The sequence below is a fragment of the Pocillopora damicornis genome, chromosome 5 (assembly GCF_964200805.1).
Source record: "Pocillopora damicornis chromosome 5, jaPocDami1.2, whole genome shotgun sequence".
NCBI classification, from domain to species: Eukaryota; Metazoa; Cnidaria; class Anthozoa; order Scleractinia; family Pocilloporidae; genus Pocillopora; species Pocillopora damicornis.
This window is the reverse complement of record NC_142674.1, coordinates 745,175-757,500: the sequence shown is the minus strand read 5'-3', so window position 1 is coordinate 757,500 and position 12,326 is coordinate 745,175. Positions and strand designations below refer to the sequence as shown.

General features: G+C 35.6%; 1 protein-coding gene across 3 annotated transcripts in view; it reads left to right on the top strand.

The window, feature by feature from the left end:
* LOC113677250 (stabilin-2) overlaps nucleotides 1-12,326 on the top strand; it is a 48,480-nt gene that overhangs the window by 7,578 nt on the left and 28,576 nt on the right. For 2 of the 3 annotated variants that reach the window (XM_089207669.1, XM_089207667.1), the window contains exons 2-20: nucleotides 1,373-1,452; nucleotides 2,153-2,222; nucleotides 2,745-2,849; nucleotides 2,948-3,067; nucleotides 3,422-3,547; nucleotides 4,062-4,138; nucleotides 4,943-5,076; nucleotides 5,190-5,250; nucleotides 5,913-6,080; nucleotides 6,679-6,825; nucleotides 6,944-7,081; nucleotides 7,739-7,801; nucleotides 8,054-8,176; nucleotides 8,665-8,715; nucleotides 9,032-9,112; nucleotides 9,725-9,874; nucleotides 10,589-10,660; nucleotides 11,467-11,559; nucleotides 12,050-12,142. In XM_089207669.1, coding sequence (XP_089063795.1) covers nucleotides 5,036-5,076; nucleotides 5,190-5,250; nucleotides 5,913-6,080; nucleotides 6,679-6,825; nucleotides 6,944-7,081; nucleotides 7,739-7,801; nucleotides 8,054-8,176; nucleotides 8,665-8,715; nucleotides 9,032-9,112; nucleotides 9,725-9,874; nucleotides 10,589-10,660; nucleotides 11,467-11,559; nucleotides 12,050-12,142 — 1,281 coding nt within the window. In that variant the 5' untranslated portion in view covers nucleotides 1,373-1,452; nucleotides 2,153-2,222; nucleotides 2,745-2,849; ... (2 more) ...; nucleotides 4,062-4,138; nucleotides 4,943-5,035. The other variant, XM_089207668.1, reaches the window with a different exon arrangement.

Here is a 12,326-nt window from a genome sequence, read left to right as displayed (position 1 = left end):
GTTTCAATTTCCCAGTGAAATATTGAATAAATTTAAAACTTTTTGAGAGGAATCAATAAGATCTGCTGTGTGTTAATGTTGTTACGGAGGATAATGGCTTTAGAAGCTTTTAGTGGGAAATGGCAACAAATGTAAAAAAGAACTCAGTAATTCACCTAAAAGCCATGCAAGGATTAATTTATAAATCTGATCAAAAATTTTTATGATCTTTGTATATATTGTTTGACTGTGTAGGTTATATTTGCCACTGTACCAGTCAGTAACATGCTCTGAATTTGTTAGATACTCAAATATTTTTAATTGTAATCCATTAAGCAAGGACTGTCTTGTCAAACATTGCAATGGGTTATATCACTTTGAACTGTTGTATGTCTGAAAAAATTGTAAAAATATACATGAAAAAATTATGTGCTTCTGGTTGGCTGAAAACAAATGCTATTTTTGTTTGAGTCAAGTGCAACATCATGGTGCTAATATGCAAAGTTGAAACACATTGTAGTGCAAATTACAAATAGTTCATGCACTGTCAAATCTTGTCTCTCTTGACTCTCTGGGATGCTTCTTTGTTGTAAATTATGATTTAGTAGTAATAGCATGGTTTCTCGTGTAATTTGTGTAAAAAAAACACTTTTAAATTCTTCAAAGACTACAAACTGCACTTTACAAACTGCCATAAAGTAAGTTACTAAAACAAGGAATGACCTTAAGAAAACCCTAAAGTTATTTTGACTGTTGTCTAAAATGGCCAGAAATGAAAAAATAACCTTCACCAATATCTAAGGTAACCAAAACTGACATTTAAGTCTAGCTAAAAAAGATCCACAATATAGTAGCTGGTGGTAATGATCGAAGGTGTACTTAGTGATCTTAAGTAGCAAACAGAAACGGAAACAGAGGAGGTGAGCTCCCAGCTCGCACTTTCATTTCTGTTGTTCTGTTGTTTATGGCTGGCAATCACTATTTTAAATTGTTTCAGTAAAGTTAAAATGTCATGTTACATCATTTTAGTCAGTGTAAGACATCAGTCAAGGTTATTTTAGGTCATTTTTGGTATCACTCAAGGTCATTCTAGACATCACTCAAGGTCATTTTAGGTCACTTCAGGTCATTTTAGTTCATTTTAGGTCATTCCTTGTTTTAGTAACTATGTTGCACTAAAGGCTTGTGCAATGGTTTGAATAATTTACATGACTGTGCTTATAAACACTTAAAGAAATTGCACTCAAAATCATGGTGCAGTTTTACTTAATATACAAACTTTACAACTTTTGTCACAATTGTAATTCTTGTTTGTTGGTTTGAATACTAGGCTCACAACTGCAAAGTGATCCAGCATTGTTTTGTGATGTAATCAATGTTCTTTTCTTTACAGCATGTCCTGGTACACCTGCGTGCAGTGGGCGTGGCTCTTGTAATGACACAGTGGGTGGTGATGGAACATGCACTTGTCAGGTGAGATTACAAATCATAATTATACTCTTATTTTAAAAGCAGTTACAGATCTTTGAGCGAGGCAATGAATCTGAGATAGATTTGCATCAATGAAAAAACAGCTCAATAGCCTGCTGGCTCAAACTACCATGATTGATGATTATTTGCAAAGTATTGTAGGTAATTTTAATTCCATTCACTATATCCAGTACAGTCAAACCTGTATTAGGCAGTCACCTTTGGGGAATGGCTTGGTGACCTCTTAATACAGGTTTCCCAGAATATCATAAGGGTATTAAAAAAGAAACAATAAAAACATCCTTTTATGCGAAAGTTGACCACTTAATGTACAATAATTTGCTCAATGATACTACCAACATTGATTTTGGGAGATAGATATACGTGGAAGATTTATTTAGTCTATGTTTTGTGTGAGTGGTCCTGCTTTAAGAAACCAATAAATTCAGGTAGAAGAAAATACAAACAGGCCATTGGGACTCAGTGAAAGGTGACCACTACTGCTTGATGGAGGTGAAAATTACGGCAATTAAGGGGTACTAACACTTTATGGACTAAGATAACCAAGCACCTAATACAGGGTGACTGCTTTAAATATGGTGTGGCCTAATACAGGTTTTATGGTTAGTTCTGATTCCTTGTAAATTTATAATGCCAGCAAATTGTCATTGATTTGTTCTTATATATCCTACTTTCACTTAAGGATGGTTTTAAGGGATTTGCATGCGAGCTGTGTAGGGATTCAAACAAATTTGGTAGTTACTGCAATGAAAGTAAGTATTACGTGTATTTACACACTACCTCAGGCCTTACTACCTTATGAGTGCACAAGATTTTGACCACTGTGATGACAAATGTTGTTGTTGACAAGAGTACAGAGCATGTTAAAGCACTGTAAGTTGTTTTGTAATTACCACAATATTGACATCATGACCATTGCGTGACATGTTGACATGAACAGCATTCTTTGTACTCTTATTTAGGATGGCAGATTAGCTAATCAGATTGCAACATTATACTGCCATGATTGTGATAAAAATGATTACTTGTGACTACTTATTTTAAGAAAGGTGCCACTTTTTTGTACCTAATACCACATTTTGATGCCATCTGTGATTTGTAACTGGCAGTAACTAAACAAACCTACAGCAACATGGAACAATTATCTTTTAAATTGATTAGAAGTAGGTGATCATGTGTTAGTATTGAAGGCGATTTAAAGAGTTTAGTTTTCAAAGTTCTCTTAAAATGGAAAAAGACATTTATAGTCAAGTATGTTTAACTTATTTTTTTAGCCTGTCTATGCAAACATGGGACATGTGACAGTGGATTGAATGGCACAGGACACTGCAAGCCAGGCACTTGTGTCTTAGGATATGCTGGGTCAAACTGTGATAATAGTAAGTAGTGGGTTACCTGTGGCCTTTCAGTGGAATCATTTCTTAGTTTTAATTATTTTACTCCTTCTTATTGTAAATTTTACTTTGTTATTTGTTAGCTTTGCCAAGATGTGACAGAAACCTTTCCTGTGGAGTTAATGCCAACTGCTTCAGAATTGAAAGTATTGATACTTGTGTATGTAACCCAGGATATAAGAATGTCAGTGGTGTTTGCAAAGGTAAAGGTCTTTCATGTGTATTAATTTTTTTCCAAAAGAGGTTTGAAGGGTTAATTAGGAAAATTTGAGGACTTTGTAGTTCAAGGAATTAACAAGAAAAAGAGAGAAAGGAAGATGAATTAGAGGATTGAGTTAGCAATACCAGTGCCCTTTAATTCAGGTCTTCCTTTGGAATTAGTGGGTGTTATGAAACACTTGGCTTGTGTGTAAGGCTGTTTTTTCTACTTGTTGGGAGCTGTTGTTAGCATGTTGTTTTAATATATAGTTTGCGTTTGTCACTGACCAAGAAAAATCATTCTTCACATTGTTTGAACCACTTTTTCACTTTTTTCCTACCTGCCCTGTTGCTTCTAGCAATCAATCCTTGCCAGGATGGTACCCATGGCTGCCATAGTAATGCAGATTGCCTCTACCTAAGGCCAGGGAGGAACAACTGCACCTGTGCTGCTGCTTATACAGGAGATGGAACAGTTTGCATTGGTATGTTAATGTTTAAAATGGATTGTGCGTAAAAGCTTTTTAAAACCATTGTGCAGTGTTCTTACTCAAGTATAATGTTTGGAAGTCTGTTTAATGTTCTCACATTACTTTTATTATTTAGTTTGTTTATAAAGCTGGCCAGAGTAAATTTTTTCCATGACTACTATGAAGGGCAGTAAGAGGGACTTGCCATAAGGGGAAAAAGAGCATTTGATCATGCAGAAGGAGAGCTGGAATTCAAGTTTTGTACAGCTTAGTTTGAATATAAAAGGGAAAGTCATGAAGTTTTTTAAAATTAAAAATAATTAAAATTGATCTAAACATAATGCAGCGTTTTATTTGCAGGAAGGTATAAAAGGTCCATAGTAAGTTTGAAAATACTATAAGCTAGAAAATTAATTCTAAAGTTTCTGTAATGCCAGGAACAGTTTCTTATACATGATGTTTCCCTTGATGAAAGAACCATCAGTCACAGAACTTTGCATTTATTTCCAAACATTTCTTCCTTTAACAGCTATTGATCCTTGCCAGAGGAACAATGGTGGCTGTCCATCACGTTCAACTCAGTGCAATTACATACATCCTGGAAAGGTAATATTGACTTGAAACTTCAGAAATGTAAAAAATGGTATCTTATGTTTTGTACTGTTTGGTAAATTTAATTTCATCAATGGTAGATGAGCTTGAAGAGGATACTATTTAGTATGTAAACCCTTTCAGGCAGCTGATATATTGGTTGATAATGTCTGTGGCTGAGAGATTGTCCAAAAAATAAATATATTTGTCTGAGAAGTGGTGGCTTTTTTTTCCACTGGCTTTGTTTCTTTTTTACTTAAATAGTCCAAGGACAATTATTATCAATGTAGACTGTGGTTATACAAACTGTAGCCTCTATTTGGCGAGAAGATTTACACAGATATGCATAGCATGTTTTCTTTTGAATATTATCTCGTATGACTTTGTGAACAAACAGATTTTCCTCTTCAGTAACAACTATGAAAATGCTTTCTCATCTTAAATTAAGTGTATTATATGAATCAGTGCACATAAGGTTTGAAGATTGGGGAAGATCACTTGTGAGTGATATCCTCAGATATCCTCCAGTTTTAGCTGTGGGGAATATTTGGTCACATGATGTGTTTCAACCAACTGTGGGTTATTGAAAATATTTGATGGATCATGATGTGTGATAACCGTCCTGTCACATACACAAATAAGATGGGTTGTAAAAAACGGAGCCTGTTAGATCAAGGTATGTGACTTGCCCTGAAGAAGTTTGATGGCCCAGACTGTCCTATCTAGCATATCTTTAGGCCAATATCTTGACAGCATAAAGTCTCAAAGTCAAAGTTCATAATTTGATGAATCACTTGGAAAATTTGTTCACAATCATAGAGTAGCTGTAGCTGCCTTTTTGGATTTGAAAACTACACCAGTGGGGCTGGCTGTGCACTCATTGATCTGTGTAAAAATGGCAGTGGATGCGACATGAATGCAAACTGTACAATGGAGGCACCAGGAGTGAAGAGGTTTGGATTATGTTTTTATAAAAGGCTTATGTTGAACATTTTAAGAGTGTCATGTGTTTCTTTAGCTACTTTACTTGAATTAATCATAATTGTTTCCTGCCACTTTAACTTAGATGCAATTGTAAGAGTGGGTACAGAGGAAATGGCACCACATGTTATGGTAATATTCTCCAGGTGAGTCTGTCTTGTTAAAAGAAAGGAATGTAACTTACAAATTAAAGTAACATTATTCACAGCTCAAAACACATTAATGCAATCATAACTGATTAATAATGTCCAGATTGACTCTGAAAGTGTAATGTTTTGAATTATGGATTCTCGTCTCAGGTTTTCTTTTCTATATAGAAATACCTTAGCTTCCATAAAATAGAAATCCAAATGTGATATCCCTCCCTTTCTTCCTACTACAGCCACCTCTCTCCCACAGTCATTATCCTCCTTCCCCCGTAGTCTTTTTTGCGAGGTATGGCTATCTACAGAAGCTTGGTGGCTTAGTCACTAGGTGGGGTCCTTGGATGTGGGTACCCCATCTTTGTAAGGTGATTTTTTAAGGTCAAGAAATATACTTCAGTTTTGTGACAAGGTGCATATATGGACAATCTACTTTGCATACATTCTTAATTTTCTGGTGTTTAGATAGTCACTTTACCTTTCCTTCCTACTGCATGAATATGAATATGAGGCCTGGTGGTACACAAGGTAAAAAAAAAGAGGTTTAAGCCTCATATAAGCCTTACACAAGTTTGTAACTGTTACCCCATCCTACTTTGAAGAAGCCTTCCCTGATCTATGCAGTACAAAATTATGTGCTAAGACGTATGTTGTTGTAATTGCAGAGGGTAAAAGACCTGAACCTTAGAGGCCCAATTGGACTCAAAGGACAATTAACCACAGCAATTGATTTGCTGACAGGTTCATTCATGCACTTGGCTCTTTCTGGAGCAGGGCCATTTACTCTTTTCTTAATGGTGAACAGCGCATTTTCAAATCTCACTCAAGAAGAGGTAATAGTTGTATTGAAAGTGGTATGTGTACTAGTTTTATAGGGAGTAAACTTCATAGGCTAGGAAAGACATGCAAATTAGAGCAGAAACGGTGCAGTTAGTGAATAAATCACACCGGTGAGAGCCAATTTAACATAATTGTTGCATGTGCGAAAACAGGTGGAGTGATGCATTGGTAATTCAAGGGTATTGTCTAACAACATTTTTAAAAAGTAGTATCAATTTCATTTATGAATGTTTTTTTTACTATCTGTGAAAAAGTCAAAAACTTCTTATTTCTCCTCTATCAGGCTGTATGACACAAAATTTACATATTGACCATCTAATTTTGAAGCAAGCTTTCAAAACTGCTTTTTTAATTGAGCAATTAAAAGTTATGCTTCAATGGCTATACAAATTTGATGGTGGTTTGAACATATCTGTTGCAACATTGAAATTGTGGCAAATTTGATTTATACAGAATCTGATGTCAATTTACTGCCAGAAACCTTCTTTAGTGAAAACCCTTCACTAGAAGGTACAAGTTAATTGGCCTTATTTCCCAGCCAAAAGACTTGTCCTGCATCTTACTCACTGACACGTTTTGCTTCATCCTTAGCTTAGTGAGCTATCCGCAAACACAGACATGGCCTCACATTTTGTCAGTCGGCACTTAGTGGCTGCTGATTTAGACTCTATGTTGTTGAAAAAGTACAAGAAAGTCACAACGCTACAGGGGATTGATGCAAGCATCTCAGAGTACCAGGTTAAAAGTTATTAATGCATGTTTTGATACTTACAATGGTAGGTAAGCATTTGTAAAGTGGACAAGTGTCTAGTGCTTTTGTAATCACTAATATCATCTTTGTCATTGTTTTTTACAGAATGTTATGTACTTAAAACTGGACAATCAGTCAGTAAATGCATCAGTGCTATTCCGTGATTTGTTAGCCGGCAATGGCATGATTCATGTTATTGACAAGATTATGTGGCATGTCGGAGACTATCAAGAGACAAGCTCTGTAAGTATTGGTTAGTCACCTAAAAGACTCTGGATAACTGGTTCACTTACTTAGACTCTCCTCAACAGATGTCAGCAACTGCCAGCACCGTACAAAGTACTTTTTCACACACAGAAAAAGAAACAGAATGACCTAATATTGCTGATGGATCTAAACCCACCAATCACAAACTACAAACGAGCAAGTTGGGCTCTTCTTGTTATTGGCAGCTCTAGTCAGTTATTTCAGTAGAGGTGGCATAGCTCCTGATCCCCTTTCAAAGAACACTGACTCTGCCCCTCCAACTACCCACTGTAAAACTGAACAAAATGCAATACACATCTTTTAATTTATGGGTTTTCTTAAAGTGATGTGTGAAGTTAAAGACTGACATCTCATGGAAGTCTTGCTTCCCAATTGCAAACAGTACTGTAATGATTATAATTAACCCTTCAACTCCTAGAGGTGATTAACACGGAACTTCTCCCCATTAATATCCATGCATTATCCAGCAAAAAAGTAATGAGAATACTTAAATTTATCACACAGAGGTTTTTATCTTGATCTAATGCCAAATTCTCCTAACAAATCTACCAGGAAATGTGTAACAGCTTGAGAGGAGAAAAAACAATCTGATCTTGGGAGTTAAAGGGTTAACCACTTTGTGTTCTCTTCTAGAAATCATTGCTTCAGGTCCTTTGGGCACAAAGTAGATTTTCCATTTTTGCCTCACTTTTACAGGTAGGTTGAACATAAAAATGGTGAAAGGTTTGTGGTTTTTTGTACAATTGTTTCCGCCCTGAAAAAACTTATTAATTAGAAATGAAGATTAGAGTCGGTCAGTTATTCTATTGTTTGTCAAGTAGGAAATATTCCTCTCATATCTGTTCCTGTTTATGCAAGTTAAATGTGCATAATTTATCAAATAAAATTTTCTTTTAATTATTATAAGGTGTGAGCTAAATGTGAATCTTCATTGTTTTTTTTTACCAGTCATCTGGAATTGCTGCAGAGTTGAGTGGTCTGGGAGCTTCCCTCACTATTTTGGTGCCAGAAAATTCTGCTTTTGACAAGATTGACAACAGTACCATGAGATTTTTGACCAGCACAGATGTGGTATGAATAACATGAAACTGAGAGGTCTTAGTATAAGATACACAGAGAACCCTCCACTTTTAGGAAGGTGGCAACTTTGACAATGCAAGAAACCGTATCAAATCAATTGGTTTTCTTGCTTTATAAGTTTACTTGATTACCTTACAATTTATTAACACCGCTTGTGACTTCTCTACCTTGTGGTTTTCTGACTGTATATTCTTCAGTGAATTTAAATTCTGACTGTTCCTTTGGTGAAGTGGATGAACAACACCTACTTTGCTTTAATTTTGAAAAAAGAGAACTAGAGGTGCAGTGAGAACGAGACATTATTTGATGAAGGAGAAATCAATGGCTCTCTGTAACTCAATCTGTGATCCTCATACAATTTATCACACCACTACCCTCTTTATTTCAGGTAGCATGACGTTAACATTGAGTAATTAATAGGGATTTCATAAGCTCTGTTACCAGCACTTCACATGACCTTATTGTGTTTTTTTCTATAGGGAATGAGAAAATTGAAGTCACTTTTAAGAAACCACATTCTTACAGGAAAGGTTTGTCTCTGCCAAATGTGCATGCACAACATTTCTACCATGACTTATTACAACAAAGGCAAAAGAGTAAGCTTTGGATTCTTATTCATGTGAAGAAACCATCAAACTATTGTTTCTGTTTTTTGCCACGCTGAAAGAAACCATCTCTTTGGCTGTTGCCACTCTGTGTGCCCAAGTTGTGAGGATCTTGGCTTAATGAGAACACCAAAAGTCAAATCAACCATAAGTTTTAATGCTTGAGCATGTGATGGTAATTTATTTAGTTAGATCCTCTACAAGTCACAGCAGCAGTTACTGACAACTGTTTCTTCTTTAGATGGCAGTGTTAGACTTGGTATACAGTGGCAAAGTTGTATCAGTACAGGGAGAATCATTGGAAGTCAAAGTAACTCCCTCGGTAAGTGAGCTTGTTCTTAATTTAGGCGACTTATAGTCTTATTGATAGGTAATTTTTCTATTCCCTACATGTCTGTGGATTGAAAAAGGCGATCTCATGCATGCAAACAGGATAATTATGCACGTATCACAATTTTGGTCTTCCAGAAACCATAAAGGTGAAAAGTTGAATTAAAACTCGAAGCAAACTGTCTCCAACAGCCTTAACCTGTAAAACTCTCTTGCAAGACTTCACTCCATATTAACCTTTCATCAGAGGGAAATTCATTCGCTCTGACAAAGAGGCAATGCCCGAAACCTCAATCTTAGAACTCTCTATGGTGGCTACTTTACATCATTAATATTATTCATTGGGGCTGTCCTGGTGTACCGGTCATATCCATACATGGAGTTGTGACGCAGTTCGTTAATGTTTCGTTCCTTTGTGTACCGGTACACGAGGACACAACCAATTCATTTAATAAAAACAAATTATCTTTTAATACCTTACTTCAAGGCAGCACCACAATTTCTTCAGAAACGTACCTCTCTTTTCACTTTTTATTAGTCTGTGTTTGCAGTATTATTGGGGCCTCACATGATGTCTTGATGCTTAGTACATGTTGCTCTTTAGGGTCGCATTGTTGTGGATAAAGATTCCGTCATTACAGAATCAAGTGTTCTTGTCAGTGATGGTATACTTCATGTAACAGATAACCTTATCATCCCTGACGACATTGAGCCTCTGTTACCAAGAAATTGCAATGGACAGAAATTCAGTAATGTAAGTAAATGATTTGTTTGGACAGATAGACCAACCCAATTAGGAAAAGTTGGTAAATATGGGGCAAAGAACACCAGCACTACTTCAACTAATATTGAAAATCTAGCAATGAAGATTTTGTGTTTCCAAGTTTTTTAATAAGTGTCAAGTATATGATAATGATACTGTGTTCTATTCTCACTTTGCGGAAGTCAAAGTGTCATCTTCATTATCTTATGGACTTTTGAATTTAGTCAATACAAGTATTTCTTTTAACATCCAAATGTTATCGTTCAAGATGGGATACTTCATGATTAAAATTGAATCATATAGAAACTTGTGCGTTGCCAATTTGCATCATGGTCTTGTTTATAATGATTGTCAGTAATATTACTGGATCAGGAATACTGGAGAATGGAATCTTTAGACTTTTGTCAGCTCTTCTGAATCATATAGAAACTTTTGCGTTGCCAATTTGCATCATGGTCTTGTTTATAATGATTGTCAGTAATATTACTGGATCAGGAATACTGGAGAATGGAATCTTTAGACTTTTGTCAGCTCTTCTGACATGTTGGCACACAAAGTATTTCTACTTTTTCAGTAACGCGTCAGATATACATGTCGTGAGTGAAGAGGATAGTCTGATTCGTGCTCTAGAATCAGGAGTTATGTACGGCTGGCTTATTTTTGCTATCTTTTCTATTATTAATAATATTTTAAAACTTTTGGCAGGGAATTTGTTATCGATGTGAAGCTGTTAAAGCCATGCCAAGGACAGGTTGCCCTATAGGATATGCTCCATCAGTAAGTTCTGTGAGATCAAGATGGTTAAAATGAAATTTGCACTTAGTAGACTAAGTATAGGTAACAATATGATTTCAATTGCAATTTGGTGTCAATAAGCGCAAGTAAATTTTTCAAAGATAACAAATTTGCACCAACCTGTTTTTGTTAATAATGTACAAGAAAAACGCACCACAGAAAGTCAAGGTGGACGAAATTTTGGCAGTGCGTGTGCGGCATTTGTAATTTGCTTTTGTGTTACAACTTTGCACACGTGTTACATGAAAATTGCACTCGTTCTCAGCCAATCAGACGTGCGTAGTTTCTTCATGTTTATTATAAACCCCTTAACTCTCATGAGTGACGAAGACAGATTTTCTTGTTACAATATCATTACTAGATGAAGCACACAAGTGATATTAGTTGACCCAATACATTTTTTCAGAACTAACTTGAGTTTTTAAGAGTTTTAACAGACAGTGCTATGGAGAATTACCATTGAGATCATTGAAGTAAAAGGGTTAAAGATGTGAAGCACATTTGCTTAGTGTTTGGCAAGGCTGCTTGACGTTATTTCTGCTTATTGCAGGTTTCACTGTATTTTGAGTTCAATAAGGGTGAAAACTTACTATAGGCTGTTTTGTAATTTTTAAAACTACTTCATGCCTTGTTTTACACTGTGATAAATTTACTGAAAGCTGTTATATTTTTTCCATTTCAAGACTCTTTTAAATGGTATTTTGGATAGAAAAGAAGCTTAGAAACTAGCTGCTAATGTTTCATATTGTCTTAAATATTAATTTAAGAGTTTGTCTTAATTTTTTCAGCCCACAATATCTGTGTGCTACTATCGACTGAGTTTCCGAAGAATTCCTATTGGAATTTTCCGCGGCTGTAGGGCCACCACATGTTCAGCACCAGTAAGTGACAAGTGATAATCGTAAATGATTAAGTATCCTAGAGTGTTTTTTCAGCTCATTGAGTCAAGCATTTTCTTGACAAATTCAATTTCAGATGCCAAAATTCTTGTTGACAAGGAATTTTTAGCAATTGTTGAGGCATTGTAATGAAAGATTTAACGACGAGGAAGGATGCCAGTTACCAGCCAATTAGATAAAAACATGAGCATGTTATGTATTTATATAGATTGCCCTACAAATTACCCATACTGCTTTAGTTGCGCATTTCACTCATGGAATAGCTCAAATGATTTTTAATACATTTATTGTTTACAACATACATACCTTTGCTTGTGGAGTGCAGGTTAAATGTATATTTTCAATTCAGCAATAATTTTTAAAAAATATCTCTAGAATTATGTTTATGTGTGCAAGTCCTATGCCATGGTAGTTTAGACTATTGTCCATTCTTCTTCTTAATGGTGTTTTCAATTTCTTTCCTACTTTTCAGGAACCAGAATGTTGTGCTGGGTTTTATGGTCCACCTTGCCATCCTTGTCCTGGGCCTTTTGATAATGCTTGTAATGGAAATTTAAATGGAAAGGTACAGTACGAAATCTGATAGAATAAAACACACAACAAAATTAAATACTGTACGGTGTTTTGCGATATTTAGACAGGCTGACTCAGTTCAGCTTAAAGCTGGTTTGAATAGATGCCTGCATAAACAGTAACAAGGCCAGATCACAACACTAGGAGCTACGTTCCCTCCTCTTTGGGAGAAGTGT